Below are 10622 nucleotides of genomic sequence, written 5' to 3' on the forward strand. Positions count from 1 at the left end.
GCAGCACTGCCAAGATACCACACGAAGCAACTTTTCCATAATGCTCCAACCAATGTTCAGTGGTTGAAGGCCAAATTGTTTACGTACTACCTACATTCATCTGCCTGACTCACTCACTTTCAGTCTTGACTAGACTCTTGACGTTCGAAGTATTTGTAAGATTGGGTGAAAAACATGGAGTGTTGCTGTGATATGAAACAAAAACGTAAAATTTCAATCAACCCCCAACAAGAAAAAATAAACATCCTCTTTCGTGAAACATGTGTTTTTTTACTCAATTTTGCGGGCGCTTAATGAAGATAATGATAGTGTCCCAAGAAAAATAAGAACTTACTCAAATCCATAAAAGAATATAGTTTTAAAACAAATGCCGAACTAAGATAAATTTTGAAGGCTAATCTCGACCAGGCTTCGTGGGCATCAGTTGATTTGTTGTAAAACCTTGAATCTCTTCTCCGCATGCTCCTCTTCCAAAAATGGCGTATGTTCTTCTACCCAAAAAGATTTATAAGAGCTAATTTGAAGGCTGCACAAATGGAACATTGCAGGAACCCGTAAGAAAAGCCAGTTCTTTATTGTGCTCAAAGTGTAAACATTCACTGCAATTGACTCTAAAACCTTGTTGAGGAAAAACTCATGGATACTTTTGATATGTATTGTAAAAGACACCTTTTGCATCTCCTTTACATACTGTACTGCCCCGATCTTCTTGGTTGTCACATTAAAGTAAGACGGGGTGAACGACCAAAATGTTCAGCATATTTTTGGCATAAAGTTCCCTCCCTTTTCCCAAGCAACAACTGAGAATTCCAATTTGGTAAATATGCCCTCCTTTGCCTTTTATTTGGTGTCAGTTTCACTAAAATCGTTTTAAGAATGATTTCAACAGAGGACAAAAGATGACAAGTTTTCGATTTGCTCCGAAGTGAAATCTACTCCAAAAAGATGGCGGAAGTAGTTGACATCACAAACAGATCGGTTTATGCCCAAAGAGCAAAATTTGTGTCTGGCTAAAGTTACGCCCACAAAGCTGGGAGTGGTAGACACAATCAAATCAGAACCCAGCAATGTTTAACACAAAATAGGAAGAGGACTGCCAAGGACCCTCCTGAACCCATTAGGAAGACGAGTGTAGAGTTGAAGATGAGCAATCCCACCTTGGGATACGCCATTCGAAATGACGTTGGAAAGAAATCTTTTGCCAGGTCTAAGAGGCATCTCCTCATCGAAAACCTGAAGGCCAAAAAGCTGGAGAAGGGCCAGAAAGTGCTCCAGTGCCTCAAGAGCCAGTCCTCAACGATGAACATTTTCTCGGACAAGAAATTCCTTACAGTTGATAGACACCATAACAAGAGAAATGACCGATCTATCGTAGAATCAATAGATGAGGTTCCTCCCAGCCTCACCAAGAAACATCCAGCCCAGGTGATGGTCCTGGGAGTCTGTGCCTCCGATCTTTTTTCCCCAAGATCAGAAAATTGGTTCTAAAGAGTACATCTCCGTCGTACGGTACAAAATCTTGCCATGGCTAATATCCAACGACTACCCCAATGGTAACTATGTTTGGACCCAAGATGGTGCTCCGGCCCATACCTCCAAGATGGCTCAACATTTGGCCATCCTCCATGTGGCCCCCGTCATCCCCTGATCTCAACCCTCTCGACTTCGAGGGCGGGGACCAAATTGCCCACGGCTGTCTTTAGGAAGAGTTACGGGCCCGTGTGGAGGCCGTGATTGCTGCAAATGATGGACATGTACTAAGAAAATAATCTGTCATACTCATACTCTGAAGTGCAATTGTGGAAAAATACATTGAACTAGTCAGAAAAACGACACTCATGAGATTTCTGAGATTTTTTTTGCCTCCCTCGTACTGCATGGTGTGTGCGATGGGGATCCGCTTTGAACACATTTAGTTACGTGATTATCAAAATCAAGTTCCGAATACAGGGAGCCAGTGAGTTGATGGCTGGTTTGTCTGCTCTGATTGAAACTGAATAACGCACGAGAAGTCGATCAGCCCGACACCCGGCCGCCCAACTACCAAAATGTGTTCAAAGCAAAGTGTCAAGTGGCTTGGTTGGAGTGACTGTTCTCTGACAAGCTCTACATTGAGCTTGTTATGGCAGTTTGAATCTGTTGTTACTGTGATTGCAGTTAATGATGTATTAAGAGTAACTTAAGCCTCAGAAATAATCGTTAAGGCACAAAAATTCTCAAAAATGTGTTTGGTTTGGCTCTGGGCCCCATGTAAACTCATTGTTTTGGAACGGAATTGAATGTTAAAAATTCAACCACAATGGTGCGCTGACCTCACTGTGGTACATCCCTAAATCCCTAGTTATGGCCATACTGAACATTTTGATCGTTCACTTTGTAGTTCTCTAATTCATCCATTGAACCTGTTTGCCTTTTTGGCAAAAGATCAAGCTTTTGTTGAAAATGCAACTAGAATCCCAATACTTTACACAAAAGAGCAAATATCTTTTCACCCTGAGAGAAAACTGAAATAAAGCAAGCCAACTTGTGGGCCCAAGTTAAGAGAAAATTTCGAGGGCTTTTAATTTCAAAGATTTTGAAATAATGAAACAAAGTCATCAAAATTTTGCAAAAGTGTCTTTTTATGTGTCTTTTTTGCTTCTAAACATGCTTATATTTGAGCATGATTGCATTTGAGAATTTTTTTCGTGCTTTCAAATAGAGGTTTTTCGTGATTATTTGGCCCTAAAAAACGAATTTGTTTCCGAGCCCTGTTAATCATTTACAGTACTACTGAAATATGGTCTTAAAGATAAATGCGTTCCAAAGCATTTCAATTTGTCACAAAGGGGATATCTAGCGAAATCCCACCATTTTCCCATTTTCCATCTTAATTCAACAGGTTTTTTTTTTTTTTTTAGATTCGTTAAAACTACTTTAAAAAAAAAAAAGGTAAAATGCCTTTCTTAAAGAAACTAGTTTCGTTCAATGAGTAATTTCTTCATTATGATTACGGTGTACTATAATAACGTGGAATAACTCCAGTAATAGTGCTAGAAATGATGTAATACGTAAGTAATACGTGTCGTACAAGGTGGGGACTAAAATTTTCGAATCGTTTTTTTTATTAATTTTACACTCTATTGAATTGAGAATGTGGCTTTGTTCCACAATATCATTGAATCAAAAGTTGCGCTTTAGGCACTTTTTGGGTTTGAGGTCAGGGGATGAGCAAGGCCAGAGGTCAGCCGTCCAGAAATCAGCCGTGTTGGCTCTGCCGAAGTTCTGCATTTTTTTAGGTGTGTGTGAAGGGGCACCATCCTAGGTTCGCAGATTCAGCAATTAGGAATGATTTAGAATGGTTTAGTGACTCCTTTTTTTACCGCGGGGAGATCAAAAAGTCCCTGGGCCGTTTGGGCTGTCTTAGGTGGCTGGGACTAGCATGAGACGTTGCATGTATTTTTTTTCCTTTTTTAGCACTATCGTGGCCTTAATCATGCATGTAACCGTTTTGAATAAAAAAGAATAAACTCGTAGGCGCACTTAATAATCCAAAAAACATCAATTTCTTACGCATTAGCCAAATATCTGCATCTTAAGGCAAAGTGGTTAAATCTATTGGCCGCTGGCTGGTCCGTGGCTTGTATCTCTCTGATAATCAGTTCCGTCGATTTAACACCTTTTTAATACTTGTCGCTCATAACCTTTTCAGGTAAGTAAAGCAAATCTGTTGAGACTTTGAAAATCATAGCGGGCTGGTGTAATCAATAAAAAAAATGTTGTTTTTCACCTTCAAAAAGAACAACTTAATTTATCAAAATGCCTGAAAAAAATAATTCTGTTATTGCAATTCACAGCACAAGCAAACCAAAATATACCATTTCTTTAAAGTTCCGTCATTTGGTGGTACACATCCTTGATCTTGAGATAAGTCCCCACAGGTTCGCCTAACCAAGTCTTGGTACGGCAGTTCAAGCTTGCCCCACAGAAGTTTGGAGCTCTGGAATATTGCTCTGAGTGGTGCCTCAGCCAAATGTTTGTTAATGTCGCCAAAAACTGACCTTTAAAGGATACAGGTTTGTTCGATTCAAATTCCCGCAGAGCTCAACCAACGGCCTTGAAAACTCTGGACGAAATCACAGATGTAGCAAAGATGCATCGTCTAACTGCCAGACGTTTGACCTTACTTACCATGTGTGACATGGCATAGCAACAATTTAAAAAAAATAGAAAAAATCAGTCCAGTGTTTGAAGAAAGAGCATTTCTCATTTTCTTTTAAGAATTCCAAACAGGGCAGTGATCGTTCCTCAGTAAAAGGAACAAATTACAGTTACAATGTCTTTGTTCAAAAAAGTTACACACACATTCCTCAAAAAACTGTAATGGCGTTACTCGGTACTTTCCAAAAATTTATGTGACCAATATTTATGGTTTTTGCTCCATCTATACCATACTTCTATAAAGAAATTGCGTTTTTTGCTTCAAGCACTCTTAACATATAACATTGGTAGACTTTGTGTCAACATTTTTCAATAATGAAGATTGGCATTTAATCTTGGCACAACCATTCAAAATGTATTGCATCATAAAGCTTTGAGGAGGCAAAATTGGGACCTTGGATGGGGTAATTATTGTTGAAGGTTTGAAACACTGTCGCAAAAGTCCTGATAGAAAAACAATATTAGACATTGTCAAGCCAGTAAAGCTTCCCTGTTAAGTTAGAAGGCGATATCTTCAGTCGTGGAAATGTGGAGGCTCTGGAAATTTGATGCATCATACTAGAGCCAAAAAAGGGTTTTCTTCTACAAGGACAGGTTTTCAGCCGTATAAAGTTCTCTCTCCGGCACGCAAAGAAAATCAAACGGCACCATTATAAATCTTATTTCATGGCGCTGTGTTCACGAGTAGCCTGAATCTAAGTTTCAAGCCACTCATGAAGCAAATAGACAGACAGTCTCTAATCTCAAATTTGGCTTCAAGTGGTTTCGAAGGAAAATCATACCTGGAAAACCGGTTCTTGTAAAAGAAAACTGTGCATTCAATAGGGCGGCGTTCTTTGCATGCAGTTTATTCAAAAAGTTTACAATTTACTCAAAAAGTCGATCATTGAATGCATTTGCCATATCATCATGCCCTCTCGTGCCCTCGCTCGTTCTCTTCAAACTCGACGGCATGAAATGGTCGAACCCGTTCATGGTGTCTTGACCTTGTCGACTTTCTTCATGCCTCACTTTTATCAACTCCACGCAAAGAAGGCCCCGCTATTGTATAAATAGCTATTCCTTGCTGGACAATTGTACTGAATAAGGTCTTCAGTCCAACGGAATTTGATTGAGAATATGTAAACAAGAGAGTAGCAAATGCAATAAAGTTTAATGCCTCAGAGCCTCAGAGTGGTTAAGAGCAAGCACAATGTTCAACTGCGATTTTTTTTTAATGGATGAAAAGTGACACTCGTTCAAATATCTTTCTCCCGTAAGATCATTCATGTGAATGTTGAAAACAATTGGTTATCACAAGACTCAAGCGGCAGTAAGTGTTTGGGGACCTTGGGGTGATTTTGGAATTTCATACTAATGCTCAATCAATGCAAGTAAATATGGGTTGAACGAATTCCCTTCAATGGTGATACGTGAACAAGAGATTATAAATTCCGTTGGGTTACCATGAAAGTTAAACAACAAAGTACAATCAGAATCTAATGTATTCTAATTCCTCTTCAATGCATTCGACCGGCTTCCTCGGGAGGACATTTTTCAGGTACAATTAATCCAATAAAATCAACAGCTAACATGGTTTTAAACATTCCCATAACAATGTCCAAAATACGTTCTCTAAAAATGATCAAGATAATCAGCAGTCGTCTTTGCAGTCGTCGTACTTCATCATATTTGGTCATTCAACTGACGATCAAAGGTTTGAACGTTCAGCCGTGCCTCGAGAAGGTGCTGGTCAAGTGTCTTGGCAATACATGAACACTAGTGAGGCCCTTAGGCATAGTTTGCCTCGTATTTCAAGTCATATCCGCTCACACCACGGTCTCATCCAAGAGTGACAAGCTCCAACTAAATCACTTGTTGATTTGGATGTTTGGCCGGTAAGCAACTACGCTTTGGCTTTGGATTTCTGAAGTGGGAGGATTTCTCTCGGTGAACCAACCCTCTTTCCACTTAAGCCAGTTATCCGTCGATCGGTTCTGTGAGCAATTCTGACCTAATAAGTGGACTACACTCGGTAGGGCCATGATGCGAGCCCAAAAGTCTTCTGACAAGCCGTTGAAGTTTTATCCACTTACAGTTTTTCTTCCTTTTACAAGCGGTTTATAGTTTCAATCAGAGACTAAATACAAGAGACACAGTCCGGAATAATTTGTTAGCTGTGATTCATCTCTAAACGGTGTTGCAGTGTTGGTCTCCATGTGCCCTTGGACTGTGTCCTAAAGCTGTGAAGAACACAATCCGTGTAAGAGTACAAACAAAAATCCAAAGGAGTGCAACGATCTAATCATGACGGTTAAAAAGCTGGTTCCACCTCCGGATCCATTGATCCGGATCATTGGCGATGTGGGACGCTTCCAGTTGACCTTGTTCTTCATCACAGGGCTATCCATAGTGATCCATTCGTGGGCCATGTTGGCCAATAAGTGGATCGCATATCCAGTAGATTTTTGGTGCGAGAAACCTGAATATCTTGTGGAAGTGGAACCAAAGAATTGGGTCGATATCTATGCTCCATATGCCAAAGGCTACACACCCACAGAGCGATCCACGAAGCTTATCGATGAAATGGAAAATGGCATTTTGGAGACCATAGCGTTACCGATTGGGGACAAATATGATCGATGTCGGATCTTTGAAATGGATTACTACATTGGACGGCCCAATCGAACTGAAAATCTAGCTCGAAAATGCATGGAATTTGAGTACGACAGCTCTGCATATCAGGTTTGTTCCACAAATGTTATCCGACTCGAGACATGAAAGCTCATTGTCAATAAAATATTTTTGGACTTTTTCTCATTCATAGTTGGCAAAGGCTGGGAAGTGGAACGTTAAAATGAATGGAAGTGATTACTTGAGATGCTTTTTTTCAATCTTGTTTCAAAAACAGTAAATTTCCTCCAAATTTCATACAAGAAAAGCCATTGAAATAACGATTGGGTGTGAGTAAAATGTTTCGATTTATGATATCATGAATGATCAATCCGTATTATTGAGAGTGACAAACAGAGATGGACCAATGTTGTTATTTTTTGCCCATTCAGCATTGTAATAAATGTTGATTTTACTACGAAAGGCAGTTATAAGCGTGAAAATGTTCGACTTAAAGGTTGAAAGAATTATCTCGTTTGCTAACCCGTCATTGACACGAATATGTAAGTTTCGACCCCTTTCATTTCTAGCACTTTCAAATAATTTGACCCAAAGCCAAATTGCTAAAACTGGAAGCTAAAAAAAGCTAAAAGAGTAAAAATCGGATATACGTAAGAACACCTTTTGGGCCGTGAAGTTGTGCTCTTATATCCGATATTCCAGTTCCACGGCTCCAGAGGCAAAACTGATGACAGAGAACATATCTTTATGCTTTAATTTGATGTAGTTTTACGGTCTAAACAAAATGCAGTGTATATTTCTAAGAATTGGAGTAATCAGGCATGTAGAGACTTGAGTCAAACACCGAGATTGAAGGAGCTATAACTTTGGTGTCATACTGTACAATAGATTAAAAGTAAATGAGCAGATGTTTCGCTTTACTGACTCAAAACAATTAAAAAAGCACTGACATGTGGAAAGAAAACTATTTCTATTCCAAGAAAGCACACCCATGTGCCAAAATATGTTCTGCATTGCAAAGATACCGCAAATTCATACTCAAAATACAACATCAAGCATCGACTCATCGGCTCGCTAATTAATCAAGTGAGGCGGCAAGAAAAAAGATAATGTGGTTCTTCGTGGAACCTGTTTTAATTGTCCAAACCACACACTTGATTGTTTTTTTTTTAGGTTTGTTCTCTGAATTGACGCTTTGTTTCGTTTCAGAACACCATCACGGAGAGGTTCGGGTTAATTTGCGAGTATCAAACCTACCCGAGACTAGGCCAGTCCATCTTTTTCGCCGGCACATTTTTTGGCGTGTTCACCAGCGGATATCTGTCCGACCATTTTGGCCGGATGAAGGCCTACAGGTTATTTCTGTTCTTGTGGGTGGTTTTCGGCATTGCCGGTGCCTTTGCCCCCGACTTTTGGTCCTGGTCATTATTCAGATTCATCTGCGGAGGAGCCAGTATCGCCTTTAACACGTGTCAAACCGTGTATTGCGTGGAGTTGGCCGGATTCCGATGGCGTTCTTATACAAACTCCTTCTTCAGAGCTTTTCCATTTGCTTTGGGGCACGTCACATTGGGACTATTGGTGTATCTGATTCCTAATATGGTCCATTTAGAGATCTTCATTGGATGCTCCGGCATTCCATTTCTGATCATCTCCTTTTTTCTGCCTGAATCTCCCAAATGGCTTCTGGTTAATGGTCGCTACGACGAAGCGATCACCATAATTGAAAGGGCCTGCAAAGTCAATGGGATCGTCCCGAAGCAAGAGGACTTGGACGCCCTCAAAGAGATCCATGACGAAACTGGGGACACGGGCAAGACTTGGTTGTTGTTCAAACATCCGGGAATTCGTCGAAATATGATTATCATGAACTATTGCTGGTTCTGCTTCAGTATGGCGTATTTCGGCCTTATCTACAACACACCGGCTTTTGACTTGGATCCAATTTTAGTGTTCGTTATCCCGGCTATTTTGGACTTTCCAGTGGTCCTTTCTTACCCATTTTTTGAGAACTCGTTTGGTCGAAAGGCCATGTTAACAGGCAGTCTTTTGGTAGCCGGATTTTTTCTTCTAATGACCATCACAGTTCCAGCTGGCTGGCCAGTGATCATCCTCTCCACAATTGGCCTCAAAGCAGCGGGTACAGCCTTCGATGGAGGCTACTGCTTCACACGAGAACTGGCCCCGACATTCCTTCGAGGTTCAGCATTAAGTTTAGTATCGGGTTCGGCCCGATTAGGCTCAGTTTTGTCCCCTCTGGTGGCTTCGATACACATTGATGGATCTCTCAATGTGATTTTGCCGGTTTTGATTTATGGTGGTCTTACCATGATTGCAGCCATTACTAGCGTTTGGTTGTGGCCAGAGACACTCAATACAACCTTACCCGATAATCTCGAGGAGGCGGAGACACAAGCCAATACTCGAAACCGGTGGACTTATTGTTAGTTTTGGCCGGGAAAGTTACAATATCTTGAAAATTTCATAGAGCATGATTTTCGTTACCTAATGCAATGGCCAACACCGACTTCCTCAAGATTGATCTAAAATCGCCACTTATCGTCAATATATATGTATTTTCTTTATGTCGTTTGAGAGCCCATCATTTCACAATTCCTATTTTTAAGCAAAGGGTCGGGTCGAGAACTAGGTATGAAAGATTTTTTTTTAATTTCTCGTCTCACGAGACCCCTTGTGTTGTGGGGCAAAGGTGTCGGTCGATCTTTAGTTGTTACCTTTGAAATAGTGAAAAGATATTGATTGTTAGGGAAAAGTTATTTTCAGATTGGAATGCTTAGCTGGCGTCTTAGGATCTGACAAGTCATTTTTTTTTCCTATTACTAGTTACTTTTAAAACCTAATGAAGGAAGATTGACCTATGCCATACTGGTGGAATCATAGAAGAAGAAAAATCAGAAAAAAGAAGAAATGCACATAGAAGAGAAAAAAATCGAGTTTGTTGTGTTTTTTTACTGCAGTTGAATCTGTAACCAGTGGACAGTGCAACTCTAGCTGATGGAAAGCAGCGCCTCTATTATCAGAAACTATACCTTAGCAGCCGGTCAGCAGACGTTCATTCGAACTGAAAACTACTCCGCCTGACTAGCTCTCATCGCACTCTATAGGAGTTGCTTCCTCTGTGGTTGAATGTCCGAAACGGTCCGAAACCCGTTTATTAGCCTCAAAAGTTAACCCTGATTTTTCTTCCGACAAACCTGGGTTTCAATTTGCTCAAACTTAAGTTTTTGCGTTACAATGGAATGACGGGTACTTTCAGTTTCAACGTGTTCTGGCAAACTTAAATTTGAAATTTGATTTGGTCCCACAACTACTTGATTCCCTTTTTTAGACTCAAAAAGTAGAACCCCGATATTGACTTGTCAAACTCCGACTTGCTCAAGAATTTCGTAATGCCTTAAACTATGTCTCACGGAACCTCGTTCCGACGTACGCATTCGCCCTTGGGCCTTCACAACTTTTAAGAAAATTGACACACAATTGCTCAAAGGGCAGAAAATAACATTCTGGCAAAGTAATAGTCGTCATACTACCATGTTACAGTAATCTTATTATCAATCTATTTTTATGTAGTTCAAGCTCTGGAGATAATTCTTTGTTTTCCAATGCTGATCAAATAATTTGGAGGAGGAATGGTCAAGATTTCGATGGGCTGGAAGAGGTCCTAGATCAAATATACTGTTGAATGGATGACTAGGACTGATTTTATATGGCCCTGAACAGAATGAAATTCACCTCCATGAGCTTTGGGCTGAGGCCATAAACTGTCCACTCTCAAATAATAGAGAAGA

At 40.3% G+C, this 10622-nt stretch overlaps 1 protein-coding gene across 1 annotated transcript; it reads left to right on the forward strand.

Annotated features, from left to right (window-relative positions):
• Positions 1-6007: 6007 nt before the first annotated feature.
• On the forward strand, positions 6008-9399 carry LOC131883904 (organic cation transporter protein-like). The gene is made up of 2 exons (XM_059231510.1): positions 6008-6924; positions 8023-9399. The coding sequence occupies exons 1-2, from the start codon at positions 6487-6489 to the stop codon at positions 9259-9261; spliced, it is 1677 nt and encodes a 558-aa protein (XP_059087493.1). The 5' UTR covers positions 6008-6486; the 3' UTR covers positions 9262-9399.
• Positions 9400-10622: the final 1223 nt, after the last annotated feature.

The sequence above is a fragment of the Tigriopus californicus genome, chromosome 7 (genome assembly GCF_007210705.1).
Source record: "Tigriopus californicus strain San Diego chromosome 7, Tcal_SD_v2.1, whole genome shotgun sequence".
NCBI classification, from domain to species: Eukaryota; Metazoa; Arthropoda; class Copepoda; order Harpacticoida; family Harpacticidae; genus Tigriopus; species Tigriopus californicus.

Bases quoted from the DNA above. Each gene is read 5' to 3' on its own strand.
- LOC131883904 (XM_059231510.1), top strand. From the start codon at position 6,487: ATGACGGTTAAAAAGCTGGTTCCACCTCCGGATCCATTGATCCGGATC. The intron at 6,925-8,022 runs GTTTGTTCCACA...GTTTCGTTTCAG, and splicing joins ACGACAGCTCTGCATATCAG to AACACCATCACGGAGAGGTT.